This window comes from Pristiophorus japonicus, chromosome 18 (genome assembly GCF_044704955.1).
Source record: "Pristiophorus japonicus isolate sPriJap1 chromosome 18, sPriJap1.hap1, whole genome shotgun sequence".
NCBI classification, from domain to species: domain Eukaryota; kingdom Metazoa; phylum Chordata; class Chondrichthyes; family Pristiophoridae; genus Pristiophorus; species Pristiophorus japonicus.
The window spans coordinates 68,762,529-68,782,199 of record NC_091994.1 but is presented as its reverse complement, the minus strand read 5'-3'; the positions used below and the strand labels follow the sequence as shown (position 1 = coordinate 68,782,199).

The 19,671-nt window shown below is 48.5% G+C and overlaps 1 protein-coding gene across 1 annotated transcript; it reads right to left on the bottom strand.

The window, feature by feature from the left end:
• Positions 1 to 1,601: 1,601 nt before the first annotated feature.
• LOC139228769 (complement C1q subcomponent subunit C-like) lies at positions 1,602 to 17,536 on the bottom strand. Its single transcript, XM_070860111.1, has 3 exons — positions 17,437 to 17,536; positions 7,055 to 7,250; positions 1,602 to 4,177 (listed from the first exon to the last, which is right to left on the bottom strand). Exons 2-3 carry the CDS (start codon positions 7,221 to 7,223, stop codon positions 3,624 to 3,626), a joined length of 723 nt encoding a protein of 240 aa, XP_070716212.1. The 5' UTR covers positions 7,224 to 7,250; positions 17,437 to 17,536; the 3' UTR covers positions 1,602 to 3,623.
• Positions 17,537 to 19,671: the final 2,135 nt, after the last annotated feature.

Here is a 19,671-nt window from a genome sequence, read left to right as displayed (position 1 = left end):
CTGGCTTTTCCGATGCCTTCCTGGGTATGTACACACCCTGTACACACTCCGTACGGACCCGGGGAGGCTGGGATTTCTGGGCCAATGTCAGGTTCCACATGTACACTAACAACACCCAACTTCACCTCCACCACTTCTCTCGAACCCTCCACTGTCTCTGATTTGTCACACTGCTTGTCCGACATCCAGCATTGGATGAGTAGAAATGTCCTCCAACTAATCATTGGGAAGACTGAAGCCATTGTCTTCAGTCCCCACCACAAAGTCTGTTCCTTCGCCATGGACTCCATCCCTCTCCCTGACAACTATCTGAGGCTAAACCAGTCCGTTTGCAACCTTGGTGTCATATTTAATCCTGAGATGCGCTTCCGATCACATACCCACACTATCACCAAGAATGTCTATTTCCCACTCCGTAACATCGCCCTACTCTGACCTTATCTCAGTTCATCCGCTGCTGAAACCCTCATCCATGCCTTTGTTACCTCTAGACTTGACTATTCGAAGCCCTCCTGGCTGGCCTCCCATCTTCCACCCTAAATAAACTTGAGCTCATCCAAAACTCTGCTGCCTGTATCCTAACTCGCACCAAGTCCCGTTCACCCATCACCCCTGTACTCGCTGACCTACATTGGCTCCACCTGACAACATCTGGCAATGCCTTGATTTTAAAATACTCATCCTTATTTTCAAATCCCCCCCTAGCCTCGCCCCTCCCTATATCTGTGACCTTCTCCAGCCCGACAACCCTCCGGGATCACTGACGTTGTTGTTGTGGCTTGGCCTCATGCTTAGGCACCCTCTCCCCAGTACCCAGGTACAGGACTTTCATCCTATCCTGCACCTCATCCAGCAGGATCTCCAGAGAGACTTCATAGAACCTGTTTCCTTGACTATAGTGATCACACCCAGCTCTACCTCGCTACTTCCTGTAAATTTCTGAGACACTCTTGGAATGTATGTGTTAGCCAACATTCCCTCCAGCTGAATGTTGGCAAGACCAATGCCGTCCATATTGGTTTCTATCAACACCTCTGTACCTCTGGGTTTGAAGGCATCATCCTTGCCGACTAACATCTTCAGCTAAGTTAGACAGTGTGCAACATTAGCTTCTGTCTGATCCTTCGCTATCCTTGTCCCTCTGGTGCCCAATTCTTTGATATCTGGCAATATAAAGAACATGTGCACATTTTCTTTTAAGAGAATGACAGATCTCCCATTGGGACCTGCTCTTTAGCTCTGAGAATATCCACGCATATTGCTGTGTCAGCCGACCACTGAGTATTCCTTATAGTGAATCGCAGTACACTGCACATTGTGAGAAAATATCATTCTAACATTTTTACTAATTACTTATTTGTGAAAAGGTAGAGTGAGACGTGAGAGTATGAGTGACAGGCACATGTTGATCAATTGGCACATTCCTTGCAATCACTCACCTTGGCATATCATTGCTGTACGCATTTTGAGACTCCAATTAGTCCCATGTGGATGTTATTCAGCAGTTTATGGGCTAATTTCATGACTTAACTTCGCTTGAAGCTGACATCACTGAAGTGACTTTGAGTTGGAACCAGAATTATCAGGCAATGAACAAAATCCTCGCTGTAAGACACATTTATTGAACATTTTCTCTAATAATTCAGTTGCGAGTCCGTGTACATGTTATATGCAGAAACAGGTGACGGTTATAAGCATTGGAAATACAAGAATCAACAATTAATTATTTACCTTCTGGCTGTTTCTCACATGTCGCAGAGTAAGGATTACTGCAGTAAAGAGGAACAACTCCTAAATGGGCCGACTAGACTTTTCAGGCCAGTTTATAGATTCCTAGGGGTTCGTACTGAAATATCTTAGTGTGTATTAGTAAACAACCCACAGATTTATCCATTTAACAATGTGTCTCACTATGTGTATGCTGAAGTCAGTACATTAATTTAACCACATTTTAGAATTGACTTAGACTATAAGATTTGAAATAAAATTGCCTCTTACAGATTCCATGATGAAATCACTAGTCTGAATCTGCCTTTCAAAGGAGGCAGCCATACCATAAATGTCACCATTGATGTGTGAATGACGTGATCTTTTATGAATATGACTGTCAAGTTTAGTACTGAAGGGCAGCAGAAACAATGGGGGTTTCTAAGTGTCGAACAAAGAATTTTTTTAAAGAAAAAGACTTGGAATTCTATAGCGCCTTTCGTGACCACCGGACGTCTTAAAGCGCTTTACAACCAGTGAAGTACTTTTGGAGTGTAGTCACTGTTGTAATGTAGGAAACACGGCAGCCAATTTACGCACAGCAAGCTCCCAGAAACAGCAATGTGATATATTTGAATGAAAGATTGTATAATGGGCAATCAGTATTTTTGATCTGTGTGGGATTTTAGCCTCCAGGCCAAGTTGCTAGAGTGACTGGAACAGCAATATGTTTTTTCACCTTTCACACCAGGTGAGTGTCAATTTCTACCATCTCAGTGGGACCCAAGTGGGGGAGCAGGAGGAGGAGTGCAGAGATCCATCTTTTCACATTACAATTAATACCCAAGCTTCTGAGTGAGAATAGGGTTGGATCTGACACAGTGACACTGGATTGCATCATACGTGTGATGCACTGAATCATGGGCTGAATTATTGAGAGTAATGCTGCCATCTCCACTCCCTGGGACAGGCTCATCATCTGTATCAATGAAGTTAGTTTAACTTCGCTGTAGTAAATGATGGAAGCGGTAAGCACAAATAACAGCGCTCAAACATAATGCAACGCTCGACATCAGAAGTATGCAACCTGCAGTTTCCAGGTGCCGCGATGCCACTCATTGAGTTGGTTCCATGTAACCCTCTCCCTTGCAGTAAGTTATTGCACCAGTAATAGTCAGTGCTTTCTAAGGGGCTTTGTTTGGGTGCCAAGACATAGCTTGCATTACACTTGGCCACTTCACCAATCAGAGAACAACAACTTGTATTTATATAGTGCCTTTAATGTAGTAAAACGTCCTGAGGCGCTTCACAGGAGTGTTTCAAGACAAAACAAATACATTTGACACCGAGTCACATAAAAAGAAATTATGGCAGATGACCAACAACTAGGTCAAAGAGGTAGGTTTTAAGGAGCGTCTTGAAGTAGAAAGAGAGGTAGAGAGGCGGAGAGGTTTAGGGAGGGAGTTCCAGAGCTTGGGGCCCAGGCAACAGAAGGCAAGGCCACCAATGGTTGAGTGATTATAATCAGGGATGCCCAAGAGGCCAGAATTAGAGGAGCACAGACATCTCCGGGGGCTGTGGGGGGGTGGGCGTTAAGCTGATGGAGGTTACAGTGATAGGGAAGAGAGATTTGTAAACAAGGATGAGAATTTTGAAATCGAGGCATTGCTGGACTGGGAGCCAGTGTAGGTCGGGGAGATTAAATCATTCCATTCTGCAGCACTGACATCATTCACGGTGGTGAGTATTCAAACAGGTAACAACTCTTAAACTGGCAACACATAACATGAATTAGAGAAGGATGCTGAGATTATTTGTTTCAGCTTTAATAGGCAAATGTTATACTTATAATAAAGACAATCTTTTATCATTTTCAGCCGAGCATTCAGCCAAAAATCTTTTTATTCTTTGAATTCTTAATCTGGAAAGAGGAGAAATCCACTGAAGACACTGTCATGATCTTCTTTCCCCATCATGGCATTGTAATCTGTTGGTTCGAGCCAAACCTTGTCATTGATCCGCAGATGAAGCACAACCCCTCCTGCACTGACCTGAACGAAATTTCCATGATTGCAGAAGCCAGCTTTCTTCACTCCGTTCTTGTTGAGGCTAACGCACAAGTTATTATCCGATGTCGCATGGTATACAAAGTAATAGTAGCCGGTTATGTTGCAGGTGAACACCCCTGTGTTGCTGTCATAGTGATTTTGGTCGTTCGATATGATTTTACTGAATCTGATGCGCGAGTCCCTTGGAGGGTATTCAAACCCACCTCGCTTTGCAGAAAAGGCCGATTTCAGCGTGCTCTTGTGGTCTCCCGATCTCCCGATCTCACCTTTCTCTCCCACGTTGCCTGCGTCTCCTTTTTCTCCTGGCGACCCCCTGCGCCCTCTTTTTCCGGTTGGGCCTGTGATTCCTGGATCGCCCTTATCACCGATTTCACCCTGACTGAGAGCTAAGCCAGGGATCCCTGTCAAAAAGCACAAAGTAATCATTTTGAGAGAAGAAACCCCCACAGATTCCTAGTGTGAAGAACTTTAAGAGGTTTCTGTGATGTGATGAAGCGTTATATACACGGAAGTGTTTGATTCTTACAATGCAAAGACTCTGTTCCATCTTCTTGGTTTGGCAATTGTGAATGTCCTTGCTCCGGGTATATCAGAGTTCAGACAGTCCTTCCCTCGAACTGATGTAACCAGACAGCTGGGAAGTGCAGCAAACCCACGATGGCAGGATATTAACAGCATTTGAACAGCTGCGATTGGCTCATTCAGTCCACAGTTGGGATTGCTTTGGGCAAAGAGTACTTCTTGATATCTCGCCTTGAATCAGCTATGTAGGAATTCTGACAGGACTTTTTCCCTCAATCTCTGAAGAGTTTCTAAGACCACACAATATTCCCCGTAGAAAGGACAGAATGGGATCCTGCTCTCGGCCTCTTGCCAATGATCCATGAGTCATCTGCAAGGATGCACCTCAGACCTGTACTGAGTGAAGATTTGAAGAACATATGGTATAGATTCAGCATCACCTTGAGTGGCAATAACTGGAGTGAACTGGGATTAGGCACTCCAGATACAGGAGTGAACTGGGATTAGGCACTCCAGATACAGGAGTGAACTGGGATTAGCTACTCCAGATACAGGACTGAACTGGAATTAGGCACTCCAGATACAGGAGTGAACTGGGATTAGGTACTCCAGATACAGGAGTAAACTTGGATTAGGTACTCCAGATACAGGACTGAACTGGAATTAGGTACTCCAGATACAGGAGTGAACTGGGATTAGGTACTCCAGATACAGGACTGAACTGGAATTAGGCACTCCAGATACAGGAGTGAACTGGGATTAGGTACTCCAGATACAGGAGTGAACTGGGATTAGGCACTCCAGATACAGGAGTGTACTGGGATTAGGCACTCCAGATACGAGATTCGATTTATAGAAGTAGAATTATCTGATAGGTCTTGGTGATACTTATACCCAAAGGATCTTCACAAGCAATGTTGTGATTAAAGGAATCAAGGTTTATGGGGAGCAGGCAGGGAAGTGGAGTTGAGGCCAAACTTATTGAATGCTGGAGCAGGCTCGAAGGGCCGAATGGCCTACTCCAGCTCCTATTTCTTATGTTCTAAAGTGCAGAGGAACCACAGCACTTTGACTGTGAGTGCGGAGAGAGGCTAGGAGAGATTTCTTCTTGCAGAGCGTTGTTACAGCATGGAATGTGCTGTCACAGGTGGTAGGTGGGGCATAGACTGTGGGGGCAAAGTTTCCCGATCCCACCTCACTGCCATAATGACGGCAGATTCAATATCCAGCGCTGGCCTGCACTCCTGACCCTATCGGAGTATGTTTTATTACATCATCTCGAAGCACTGACCACACTCGACCAGCTCCGTTTTGCGAGCCACATTGTCCGCAGGCCCGACACGAGACTCCCTAAGCAAGCGCTCTACTCCGAACTCCTACATGACAAGCGAGCCCCAGATGGGCAGAGGAAATGCTTCAAGGACACCCTCAAAGCCTCCTTGATAAAGTGTAACATCCCCACAGGCACCTGGGAATCCCGGACCAAAGACCGCCCAAAGTGGAGGAAGAGCATCCTGGAGAGCACTGAGCACCTCGAGTTTCGTCGCCGAGAGCATGCAGAAATCAAGCGCAGACAGCAGAAGGAGCGTGCGGCAAACCAGACTCCTCACCCACCCTTTCCTTCAACCACTGTCTGTCCCACCTGTGACAGAGACTGTAATTCCCACATTGGATTGTACAGTCACCTGAGAACTCACTTTTAGATTGGAAGCAAGTCTTCCTCGATTCCGAGGGACTGCCTATGATGATGATGATGATCTGTTATTAATTGTGGGGTTGTGGGCACCGCTGGTAAGGTTGGTATTTATTGCCCGTCCCTCATAACTGAGTGGCTTGCTGGGCCACTTCAGAGGTAAGTTGCGATTCAACCACATTGGTGTGGAGTCACATGGAGGCCAGACCGGGCAAGGATGGCAGGTTTCCGAAAGGATTTTAGTGAACCAGATTGTTTTTTATAGATAATCTGACAGGTTGATTATCACTGTGACTGATACCAGTACACTGATAGCGGGGTCTTGGCAGGACAGGGCCATGTAATGTCATTATTCTGGCAGGTAACTTCGCCAATATTGTCACATCTCAGGCATCCACAGGGAGTGAGCGGGCGGTGAAAGCGGCTTCACTGGAAAGCTAATCGCGGAGAGACAGTGCAACAGCCTGAGAGCGCCAAGGACACTGGAAGGTGTTCCCTTTATAAACGAGCGGGTGCCAGCCTGCAGCCTTCCTGAGGTCCATATCAAGGCCCAGGTCTGGCCACCTCTGTGGACCCCACGCACAGCCCCTCCTTTTGACCTGGACGCCAGCGTCCTGCCTGGATCCAGATTGCTCCGAGCTAAGGAGGTGGGGGAAGCAGCGGGAATTCCCACAGGCCATGTCACTCTCCCAGCCTGTGCCTGCTCCCAGCGCCAATTCCCACTGCAAACCCTTTGGCCAGAGATCCAGCATCTCTGGGTCCCACCAATCTCCGACCCAGCCAATCAATCCCTTCCCAGTCCTTGTACCCCGGCCTGGTGAATCTCAGAAAGGAAAAAAATTAGGAAATATTTGGAGCAGGGGAAGGTACAAGCTATTGTTGGGGTATGGGACAGTGAGATTAATTTTCAGCAAAATGCCGACACAGACACGAATGGCCAAATGGTCTCCTTCTGCTCTGTAAACTTGGCTCTCTCTTTAAAAGTTATAAAAGTGCGTTGTTTACAGTGGAATAACACACTAAATCTTCGCTCTATAATATGAAGACCACAGGGCTTGTTTACCTGGGTCTCCTTTCGCTCCTTTTGGGCCGTCTCTGCCATCTTTGCCGTGTATTCCTGGTATTCCATGAAACCCGGGTATCCCAGGGACTCCAGAATTGGTGTCAAAACCTTCAACCAATGAAGCCAGCACCGCCAACAGCAGCATCAGGGAAATGCGATTGGGACCCATGGCGTGTTTGGAGACAGTCTGTCGGATCTGAAACAGGAGCAGCCAGAACAGGCCAGAAACCATGGAGATCTCAACACAGCACAAAACAAACTTATGTACATACTTAGAAAGACAAAGCATTCGGCAGCATTACATTGAACAAAATAGACATGAGAACGTAAGAAATAGGAGCAGGAGTAGGCCATTTGGCCCCTCGAGCCTGCTCCGCCATTCAATAAGATCTTGGACTCAGCTCCACTTCCCTGCCCGCGCCCCATAACCCTTCACTCCCTTATCGCTCAAAAATTTGTCGATCTCCACCTTAAATATATTCAATGACCCAGCCTCTACAGTTCTCTAGGGCAGAGAATTCCACAGAATTTCGACCCTCTGAGAGAAGAAATTCCTCCTCAGCTCAGTTCTAAATGGGCGGCCTCTTATTCTGCAACTATGCTCCCTGGTTCTAGATTCTCCCACGAGGGAAAACATCCTCTCCTCATCTACCTTGTCGAGCCCCCTCAGAATCTTCTATGTTTCAATAAGATCACCTCTCATTCTTCTAAACTTCAATGAGTATAGGCCCAACCTGTTCAACCTTCCTTCATCTGAGGAATCAACCTCATGAACCTTCTCTGAACTGCCTCCATTGCAAGTATATCCCTCCTTAAATAAGGAGACCAAAACTGTACGTGCAACTATGTCTCATTTTAAAGTTTTGTGGGGGTAAAATTCGATAAGACCCAAAAACAGGTGCGAGCACCTAGAGGCGCGCCTGCTTAGAAAGCGTGGGCAGCATCTTAATTTGGTGCTGCCTGCTACTTTACAGTCCAACGACGATCGCACTGCTGATAGGCTGTATGCTCAGCAGGGGGGGGGCCAATGCCGCGTCGCTGGAGTGGGGCGGCCTTTACTGAAAGCTAGCCTGTTCCTTTACAAGACAGGCTCTGGCCTTTAAAGCTCAACTGCCTTCTGAGAAATCAAAATTGAAAATCCTTCAGAACTCGGCAGTCTGCACTTCTGAAAGCTGAACTGCCTTCTGCACTTTAAAAATGGTAAAAGTGCTAATAGAAATGGCTCAACAGGCCAGGGAATGGATACTCAAATCTCACAAGCAGCACTCCAGCTTTGTGCAGAGGGTGAACACTGGAAGAGAGATCCTCTACCCACAGGGGGCCAGGAGGCTCTCCAGTGAGTAGGATGTGGGACCAGATTGCCGAGGCCCCAGGACCTGGCTCCAGTGCCCAAAGAAGTCTCATGACCTCAGACGAATCGTCAAGGTCAAGTGAATGCATCTTCAAAAGCCGTCTCCTACCAACTGCATCACTAGCCTCACACACAGCTCAATGCACGACCCCCAGCACCCCCATCACTCACCTACCAACAATCTCTACCAAACACCAATCTCTACCAAGCACCATTCCTAGCTTCACCTCACCCCCTTGGAGGAGACGGTGCTGGTCTTTCTTGGCAGGGGCATGGCTGGGCCCTTGGCCAATGGCGGGGCAGGAAGCATACAAGATGCCAGTATCCTCACACGGTATCCTCCTTCTCACATCCCACTTCCCCCTCATCCCACAATCTCTTCTGATGTACAAGCTTCACATGGTGTAAGCATTCACCTCTTGCTTCTCATAACCCTAACCTTGTACCTTCCTCATTTCACACACCCCAGAAATACAACCTGCCCAGACAGTGGTTGACCAAGAAGAGGGAGAGGAGAGTGAAGAAGAAGAAACACCATGGCTCGATTTTACGCTCCCAGCCACCAGCTCCTCGAGATCGACCAACAAGACCATCTGCAGTGTCCCCCACTGAAAGTCAGCAGCCTCCCACCGGCCTTGCTGCAGCCACTGGGGTAGCACTTTACAAAAAAATTGTTCCGGGATGTGGGCATCGCTGGCAAGGCCAGCATTTATTGCCCATCACTAATTGCCCTTGAGAAGGTGGTGGTGAGCCGCCTTGAACCACTGCAGTCCGTGTGCTGAAGGTGCTCCCACAGTGCTGTTAGGGAGAGAGTTCCAGGATTTTGACCCAGCGACGATGAAGGAACGGCCGATACATTTCCAAGTCAGGATGGCATGTGACTTGGAGGGGAACTTGGAGGTGGTGGTGTTCCCATGTACCTGCTGCCCTTGTCCTTCTAGGTGGTAGAGGTCACGGGTTTGGGAGGTGCTGCCAAAGAAGCCTTGGTGTGACTTCGGTAGGATAGGCAAAGGCAGATGCAAGACAGTAACTGAGTGAATGCACAAGGGTGATTAGTTGATTTCTTGTTTTAATATTGGATGCATACATGGATAAAATTGGATTGGAAGGTTTGCTTTGTGGGGGCTTTTATTGTGACCAAGAGGACACTGCGATGGTCAGTACCAGAGGGAAGGGAAGGTCTGGGACTAAAGTTGAAAGGGGAATTGGGATTGTGTTCACTGGGACCGCAAGCGGATGATTCCATTCCGGATTTCCCGGCCGCTTCCTCATCTTCTGCTTCCTCCTCTTCCTCTTCCCTCTGCGAGCAGCTTGTTCCCTTTGCTGCCTCTACTCCATCTCCATGTCCTGCTGCAGCCCAAGGGGCACTGCAACTGGAGCACCCAGGACTGGGAGCAGATGCCTTTCTTTAACAACCAAAGCCTTGCAAGTGTCTAGCAGCACCTCCCTTCAATGTTTTTAATGTATTGCACCTAGCCTCCACTCCAATAAAATGTAAAAAAATGTTCCAAAAACTAAAATGTAAACTGACCTGAAAGAAGTGTGTTTCCCTTTAGGAAACGCTGGAGGCCTCTCTGTATTGCTGCTGCATGCATGTTTATCTGTGCGTGGTTTGGAGAGGGAGGTACCCCGAGCGGTGACGATTGACTTCACGATCTGCATCATTTATATGTGGGTGGCCAGCTCGGGCAATGGCAGCGCTGCCCGCCTCCCAAAATGACGGCTGCCACATTCCGTGCCGCAAGTGGGCGAAAGCAAGGCGGCCGCCATATTTTCTGCAAAACCGGCCTTAACAGCTGGTGCGAGACTTCCCAATTTTGCGGCCTAAATCAATTTATATCTGTGGTTTTACACAAAGAGAGATAATTTGCAATTGAACTTCTCTCCATCATTTCTCTCTGTCTGTTGGTCCATCTAGTGGTCAGTGTGTGACTGTGCACTCGGTGCAACAAGAACAGGCATCGACAACGAGATATAATACCGCCCCCAGTGCGCCAGTGCAGCCTTCGGCCGCCTGAGGAAAAGAGTGTTTGAAGGCCAGGCCCTCAAAACTGTCACCAAGCTCATGGTCTACAGGGCCGTAGTAATACCCGCCCTCCTGTATAGCTCAGACTTGGACCATGTACAGTAGACACCTCAAGTCACTGGAGAAATATCACCAACGATGCCTTCGATAGATCTTACAAATCCCCTGGGAGGACAGACGCACTAACATTCGCATCCTCAATCAGGCCAACATCCCCAGCATTGAAGCACTGACCACACTTGATCAGCTCCGCTGGGCAGGCCACATTGTTCACATGCCAGACACGAGACTCCCAAAGCAAGTGCTCTACTCAGAACTCCTTCACGGCAAACGAGCCAAAGGTGGGCAGCGGAAACGCTACAAGGACACTCTCAAAGCCGCCCTGATAAAGTGCGACATCCCCACTGACACCTGGGAGTCCCTGGCCAAAGACCGCCCTAAGTGGAGGAAGTGCATCCGGGAGGGCGCTGAGCTCCTCGAGTATCGTCGCCGAGAGCATGCAGAAACCAAGCGCAGGCAGCGGAAAGAGCGTGCGGCAAATCAGTCCCATTCACCCCTTCCCTCAACAACTATCTGTCCCACCTGTGACAGGGACTGTGGTTCTCGTATTGGACTGTGCAGCCACCTAAGGACTCATTTTAAGAGTGGAAGCAAATCTTCCTCGATTTCGAGGGACTGCCTATGATGATGATGACTCGGTGCTGATTTAACTATAGCCAGTGTTAGGCAGTGATTCCCAGACTGGGGGCCATAGGCGCCTGCACCCCAATATTTACAGGGGCCGGCGCTCGGAGTGGGGCGAGGAGTATGTGTTTCCAGGATTTTTTTATTTGTTCCTGGGCTGTGGGCGTCGCTGTTAAGCCCAGCATATATTGCCCATCCCCAATCGCCCTTGAGAAGGAGGTGGTGAGCCGCCTTTGCAATCCGTGTGGTGAAGGCGCTCCCACGGTGCTGTTAGGGAGGGAGTTCCAGGATTTTGACGCAGGATGTCCTGCAGATATCAACTACAGGAGGTCCTTGAGATATTTTCTGCAGGTTTCCCTGATTGACAGACTGACAGGCCTGTGGCACAAGATCACAGCTGAGGAGCAGAGAGCAGGGAGAGAGGGAGGGAGAGAATGTGGTCGCGGTGGGGTGGGGTGCTTGTGGTGTGTGGGAGAGAGATTGTGGTCAGGGTGATAGATTGCGGTTGGGGGGCCGATGGTGGTTGGGGGGCCGATGGTGGTTATGGGGGATCAGATGGTGGTCAGGGGGAAGAGTTTGTGTGGCAGGGACAGAGTGTGGTCGGAATGGGGGCAGATGGTGGTCAGGGGGAGAGTTGTGGGAGGAGATTGGGGCAGTCGGTGATCGTGGAGCTGGAAGCAGGTAAGCTGCTTGGGCCGGGGGGCCGGTGGGGGAATCACTCCTGCTCCTCCTGGTGCACAAGCAGTGCTGTGCAGCCTCTGACCTGGTGCATCCAGTCCGTCTCACCTCCTTTTACCTGCCGGGCCTCCTGAGGCCCGAGAAACTCAGCCGGTAGGGATTAAAAGTAAAAAGCTTGTTAAAATGGAGGCCGCAGTCTCCTTAAAAAGTTTTACCGAACGAGCCACCTCCTGCGAGCAGATTGATCACCCACCCCTCGTCCCGACTCCATTAAAACCGCAAGTGTGTGCGTTTGAGGGGTTTAGGGACGGATCTGAAATTTAAAAAATGTTAACTTCTCACCCGACCCAAGCCCACCCATTTTGGGAGTTAAAATTATCCTCTTGGGGTCTGTTAGTTTTAATTGAGATATGAGTATTTCTGTCAATTCTGCCCCTGTGAATCTGACAGGTAACTGTGAGGACGATAGTCTGCCTTTCAGTGACCAACTCCTGTTGGAGGCAATCTGGAGGTTTAGAGGCGCCCTGGTCACGTGACACCTGCAAATGTCACTGCATTTACCTCACAAAGGCTGGGTCCCTCTGGCTGAGGAGTTTTGCTCAGGGTTTCTCTGCAGCAGCCGGTGTGCGAGAAATTCCAAGAACCAGGAGGCCTCCCACGACCAGGGGGAGGGAAAGTGAGGGAGCGGGAACTGAGGGAGGGGAGACCCGAGGAAGGGGAGAGTGAGGGAAGGAAGAGACTGAGGGAGGGGAGTCTGAGAGATGGGAGAGTGAGGGAGGAGAGACTGAGGGAGAGGAGAGATGGAGGGGAGGGGAGACTAAGGGAGGGCAGACTGAGGGAGGAGAGACTGAGGGAGGGGAGACTGAGGGTGTGGAGACTGAGGGAGGGAAGACTGAGGGAGAGGAGACTGAGGGAGGGGAGAGGGAGGGGGAAACTGGCGGAGGGAAGACTGAGGGGGGGAGAGTGAGGGAGAGGAGAGTGAATGAGAGGAGAGTGAGGGAGAGGAGAGTGAAGGAGGGAAGATTGAGGGAGGGGAGAGACTGAGGGAGACGAGATGAGACTGAGGGTGTGGAGACTGAGGGAGGGGAGACTGAGGGAGAGGAGACTGAGGGTGTGGAGACTGAGGGGGGGAGACTGAGGGAGAGGAGACTGAGGGAGGGGAGAGTGAGGGAGGGGAAACTGGCGGAGGGAAGACTGAGGGAGGGGAGAGTGAGGGAGAGGAGAGTGAGGGAGAGGAGAGTGAGGGAGGGAAGATTGAGAGAGGGGAGAGACTGAGGGAGATGAAACGAGACTGAGCGAGGAGAGACTGAGGGTGGGGAGAGTGAGGATGTGGTGACTGAGGGAGGGGAGAGCCTGAAGGAGGGGAGACTGAGGAAGAGGAGACGGAGGGAGGGGAGACTGAGGGAGGGTAGACTGAGGGGGGGGGAGACTGAGGGAGGGGAGAGACCTAGGGAGGGGAGAGACTGAGGGAGGGGAAACTGAGTGTGGGGAAACTGAGGGAGAGGGTACTGATGGAGGGGAGAGACTGAGGGAGGGGAGAGATTGAGGGAGGGGAGAGACTGAGGGAGGGGGACTGAGGGAGTGGAGACTGAGGGAGGGGAGAGACTGAGGGAGGGGAGACTGTGGGTGGGGAGAGTGAGGATGTGACGACTGAGGGAGGGGAGATACTGAAGGAAGGGAGATTGAGGAAGGGCAGACGGAGGGAGGGGAGAGTGAGGAAGGGGAGGGGAGACTGAGGGAGGCGAGAGACTGAGGGAGGGGAGACTGAGGGAGGGGAGGGGAGACTGAGGGAAGAGAGAGACTGAGGGAGGGGAGACTGAGGGAGGGGAGAGACTGAGGGAGGGGAGAGACTGAGGGAGGGGAGACTGAAGGTGGGGAGACCGAGGGTGGGGAATAGGGATAAACGAGGGAGGGGAAGCGTTGGAGGAGGATGATGTCATGAACCATGTCAAAGGCCGCGGACAGGTCAAGTAGTACGAGGAGGGATAGTTTTCCTTGGTTACAGTCGCATAGGATGTTATTTGTGACTTGGATAAGAGCTGTTGCGATACTGTGGCGGGAGCGGAAACCGGATTGGAGGAATTCAAACATGAAGTTCCAGGAAGGACGGGCACGGATTTGTGCGGTTTAAAGACCTTGAGAGGAAAGGGAGGTTGGAAATAGGGGCAGTGGTTTGCAAGGACAGTGGGGTCAAGGGTTGATTTGCTTTGAGGAGAGGCTGATGATGGCAGATTTGAAGGTGAAGGGGAACAGGACCTGAGGAGAGAGATCCGTTAACAATAACAGCTAACATGGGAGCCAGAAATGGAAGTTGGGTGGTCAGTGATTTGGTGGGAATAGGGTCAAGGGAGCAGGAAGTGGGTCTCATGGACAAGATGAGTTTGGACAGGGCACGAGGGGCGATCGGAGAGAAACTGGAGAAAGGTGTGAGTTCAGGGCTAGGGCAGGGGCAAAGCAGCAGAGGCAGCTGAATGGATGGTCTCAATTTTAGTGACAAAGAAATCTATGAGCCCCTTGCCCTTGTTGTTGGAGGTGAGGTGGAGGTGGGGAGAAGGCATTAAGAAGGCGGGTTGTAGTAAAGGAAAAAAGCGAGGGGGGTGATCATTGCATTCCAGGAAAGTCCTGGAGTAGTGAACGGTTTTGGTAGAGGACGCAGGACCTGATAATACTTGATGTGGTCCGGCCAGATCTGGCAATGAATGGTTAAACCAGTTGTCCGCCATATGTGTTGAAGTTTGTGTTCCTTGGACTTGAGGGAGCGGAGGTGAAGATTCTGAGTGTGTTTTAGGAGGTCACATTGACGAGTGCAGACTGACTGGGGTACAAATTGTCCCCCACCTGAAACGGGGCGCAAGCACGCACCCATTTTGGTGGTTTTTAACGCAGCTGCGGTTCAGGTCGACTCTTTCGCGAAATTGCGTTCTTCGTTTTTTTTTTTGTTTCGCTCCGGAGGTCGGTCATAATGGGGGCGGTGGCTAGACCCAACTGAGGGGCGGAGGTTGGGGGAGGGAGCAGAATCACCGCCGCAATGATGTCATCACGGCACCGCGTCGCCACGGCTCTCCCCTTCAATTAAAGGGGGGAGCCCCCGCGCTTGTAAAACTTCGACCCACTGGATCACCAGGGAGGGTTTCGGCCGGGCCAGCGGCCTGGCACCCAAGAAGTGGTGCGTGCCAGGATTCCTGTTGGCGGCCCGGCTGAACCCGGGGGCATAATTGTCGGAGTGACATGGCAGTCGGCCAACAAATAAAAATCTGGGCGGCAGCAGCAGTGTGTCCTCCCCTTTAAGGGAAGCCACACCGCTGTTGCAGAAGGCCACAGTCTCATTGGACCACCGCGAGAAGGTTGTTTTGGCACTGCCGGGCGGGTCGAAGATTTTCCATCGCCGTCGTGGGGTTAGATCGGCAGTGTGCATGAATCAGCAGCAGCGGACCGGTAAAGCGGTGATTGGGACACTGCTGGGAAAACTCAGGAGGGAAATTGGGCTAGCAGCGGCCATTCTAACACAAGTCGGAGACCACTTCACTCCGCAGCCTGGCCGCCGATTTGCAGCGGGAACAGGCCTTAAGGAAATGGCAATTTTGGCCACACTGTGTTCTTACAAGAAATCGTGAAGAGTGCAGTCTGATGGTGTGTTGTGAGGTACACTGTGGTTCACAGTCTGACTGTGCGTTGACAGGTAACAGTGAGGAGCATACATAGGATATATGGCACAGAAACAGGCCATTTGGCCCAACCAGTCCATAAAGGCGTTTATGCTCCACTCGAGCCTCCTCCCGTCTTTCCTCATCTAAATCTATCCGCATAACCCTTTATTCCCTTCTCCCTCATATGCTTGTCTAGCCTCCCCTTAAATGCATCGATACTATTCGCTTCAACCACTCCCTGTGGCAGCAAGTTCCACATTCTCATTGCTCTCTGGGTAAAGAAGTTTCTTCTGAATTTCCTACTGGATTTCTTGGTGACTATCTTATATTGATGACCTCTAGTTATGCTCTTCCCCACAAGTGGAAACATTCTCTCTGTATCCACTCTATCAAAACCATTCATAATTTTAAAGACCTCTATTAGGTCACCCCTCAGCCTTCTCTTTTCTGGAGGAAAAAGCTCCTTTTCTAATAGGTATAACCTCGCATTTCTGGTATCATCCTTGTAAATATTTTTTGCACCCTCCCCAGTGCCTCTATATCCTTTTCATAATATGGTGAACAGAACTGTAAGAAATGTATTTGAGACATCTCTTTTTACATAAAACACGAGATTATAATGAATTTAATGAGTTCAGTCTGACTGTTTGTTGTCAGGATATAGTGAGGAGTACAGTCTGACTGTTTGTTGTCAGGATACAGTGAGGAGTACAGTCTGACTGTGTGTTGTCAGGATACAGTGACGTGTACAGTCTGACTGTGTGTTGTCAGGATACAGTGAGGAGTACAGTCTGACTGTGTGTTGTCAGGATACAATGACGTGTACAGTCTGACTGTGTGTTGTCAGGATACAGTGACGTGTACAGTCTGACTGTGTGTTGTCAGGATACAGTGAGGTGTACAGGCTGACTGTGTGTTGTCAGGATACAGTGAGGAGTACAGTCTGACTGTGTGTTGTCAGGATACGGTGACGTGTACATTCTGACTGTGTGTTGTCAGGATACAGTGAGAAGTACAGTCTGACTGTGTGTTGTCAGGATACAGTTACATGTACATTCTGACTGTGTGTTTGCAGGAAACAGTGAGAAGTACAATCTGACTCTGTAAAAATTAGCACTAATTTATCATTATTAATCACTAGAGAGTTTGAAGTCACTAATTGTTTGATGTCACAGTATTTCATGCTCTGCTCTTCCAGGCTGTCTTTTAGCAACGTGAATCATTTCTAAAACTACGTACATGCTGATGACAGCCTCCAGCAAGGAGCTTGTGGAGAGACAGTGACAATAAAAGATTGCGATCCCATTTCTTTGAAGTCAGCTATCTGGCTCTTTGCAGAGTACGGATCTATTAAAATTGTTCAGTGATGTGACAGCTTTTATATTTTAACTCTCTAAAGATTGCAAAGCATTTTAATGTCAAACTCTTTAATATTGCTGTTAGAAGTTGTTTCACTTTATTCAACAATTAACATAAATCCTAAAATATTCTCTGCTCTACATTTCTCGAATGTTACTTTAATGTTTCACAGGAGAACCTGTTTAGAATTGTTTATAGAGAATCATAGAAATTTAGGCACAGAAGGAAGTCATTCAGCCCATCATGTCTGAGCCAGCCGGCAAAGAGCTAAACAGCCTAATCCCACTTTCCAGCTCTCGGTCCGAAGCCCTGTAGGTTACGGCACTTCAAGTGCACATCCAAGTACTTTTTAAATGTGGTGAGGGTTTCTGCCTCTACCACCCTTTCAGGCAGTGAGTTCCAGACCCCCCCTCTGGGTGAAAGAAGTTCTCCTCAAATCCCCTCTAAACCTCCTACCAATTACTTTAAATCTATTACCCCAGTTATTAACCCCTCTGCTAAGGATTTAGTGGTGAAGGGGTTAATTTTTTTTCAACTTTCTAATCATGATACACTTCAAAATATCCATGCCATAAAATATGTTACTATTTCAACAGCTTTATTCCGCAGAATTGTATCCAGTAGATTAAGTTCTTACCTTATTGTCTCTTGAAGGAGAATACTAAGAAGCAGACTTTAACGGAGCCTAGAAGGTTCTGAATTTTCTTGGTTAACATGCAGCTTCTGGGAGAGAGGGAGGGTCATACTGGAAGTGTGATGTAATTGGGCTGGTTTTCAGCCTGATTCTTCTGAACTCCATCAATGCCAACTTTCAGTTCCCTTTTTCTTACTTTTTATTATTGTTGGCATTGATGTTGTTTGTGAAACATTTATCATTTAACTTAAACTAAGGATAAGAAAAACATGTCAAGTTCAAGCCCAACTTTTTTATTTCACTGAGTTCATTGTTTTTGACAGTGACATGAAACATACGGACAAAACATGGATTGATTCACAAAATACTGGCAATCTTATTTATCAACTTATCAGAAGTTATTAAAACATTTGTAGAGTTTGTTGCAGTGTTCTGAAGTAACCATGTTCTGCCTCACAACTTTTTCTGAGCAGTATTGCTGATAGTTTGAGCACATTGATGTAAACCATCAATAGGCTTTGTGGCTCCCAACTGAACAATGTCCAGAATAATAATGTTGAGCTTTTCCATCTGGCATGAGGTATTCAGGATTGTGTCCGCCACTGCTAAGGAGGTAGCACACTCCCTTCTCAGTCAGAAGGTCCTGGGTTTAAATCCCACTTTGGTGACTTGAGCACAAAATCATGGCTGATACTTCAGTGTTGAGGGAGTGCTGCACTGTCAGAGATGCTGTCTTTTGGTTGAGACGTTAAACAAAGTCTGCCCTCTCAGGTGGATGTAAAAGATGCCATGGCACTATCTCGAAGAAGAGCAGGGGAGTTATCCCGGTGTCCAGGCCAATATTTATCCCTCAACAGCGTAACAAAAACAGATGATCTGGTCATTATCACATTGCTGTTTGTGGGAGCTTGATGTGTGAAAATTGACTGCTGAATTTCCTACATTACAATAGTGACGACATTACATTTAATTGGCTGTAAAGCACTTTGGGACATCCTGAGGTCATGAAAGGAGCAATGTAAATCTATGTCTTTCTTTTCTTTCAGGTAATACAAGTTGCGACATGTTTATATTGGTGCAATGTCCTTTAATTATGCTCGGAATACTCTTCTAAAGTTGCCAACAAACTCTCAGATTAATAGGGTAAATGTCTCTCTGAGATTTGCTTCAGGGCTCAAATTAAATCAGTTTTGTAACTCACACTTTGAAATAAATTAGAGTGCAACACGACCTCAATGAATGCGCTGTAAAGTATCCACCAGTGGCTCATTGGGTCACTAATACACAGACCGGACCTGGGACCAACTCTAGTTTACTTTCAGTTACAAATTGTGCTTTGGGTTGTGGTGTATTACCCCGCACCATGTCGCATAGTGCCACTGAACTCTGCATTGCTTTGCTGAAGCTCACCATCATGTCTATTATATAGATCGTTCTCTGGCATTCCCCATACCTAGCAATGCTGGGGCTCCCCACAGGCAAGTGGAGGATTAACTGTGACAGTCGGAAACATTCCTCTGTCAAATCTCGGCTCAGGCTCTGTGTTGGCTCAGTCAATTTCATCCTTCAGTGGACAGAACAACTTGCTGGGTTTTTACATTTTATTTCAGAGTGTTGCCACATTAGCAGAATGTTTGATGTCAATAATTATCTCTGTGGATCAGTGCATACTGGCTTATATGTGACTCCAGACCCACAGCAATGTGGTTCTCTCTTAACTGCCCTCTCAAATGGCCACCAAGCCACTCAGTTATACCAAACCATGACAAAGAAGTATAATAAAGATAAAACAGGATGGACCACTCAGCTTCGACCTCGGCATCAGATTCAGACACGACAAAGACACACTCGGCCAATTCGACCCCGCAAAGTCCGCCTCACTAGCATCTGGAGATGTGTGCCAAAATTGGGAGAGGTGTCCCACAGACTAGTCAAGCAACAGCCTGACATAGTCATACTCACAGAATCAAACCTACCAGCCAATGTCCCAGACTCCTTCATCACCTTCCCTGAGTATGTCCTGTCCCACCGGCAGGACAGACCCACCTGGGGTGGCAGCACAGTAGTATACAGTCGGGAGGGAGTGGCCCCGGGAGTCCTGAACATTGAGTCCGGACCCATGAAGTCTCATGGCTTCAGGTCAAGCATGGGCAAGGACACCTCCTGCTGATTACCACCTACCGCCCTCCCTCAGCTAACGAATCAGTACTCCTCCATGCTAAATCCCACTTTGAAGAA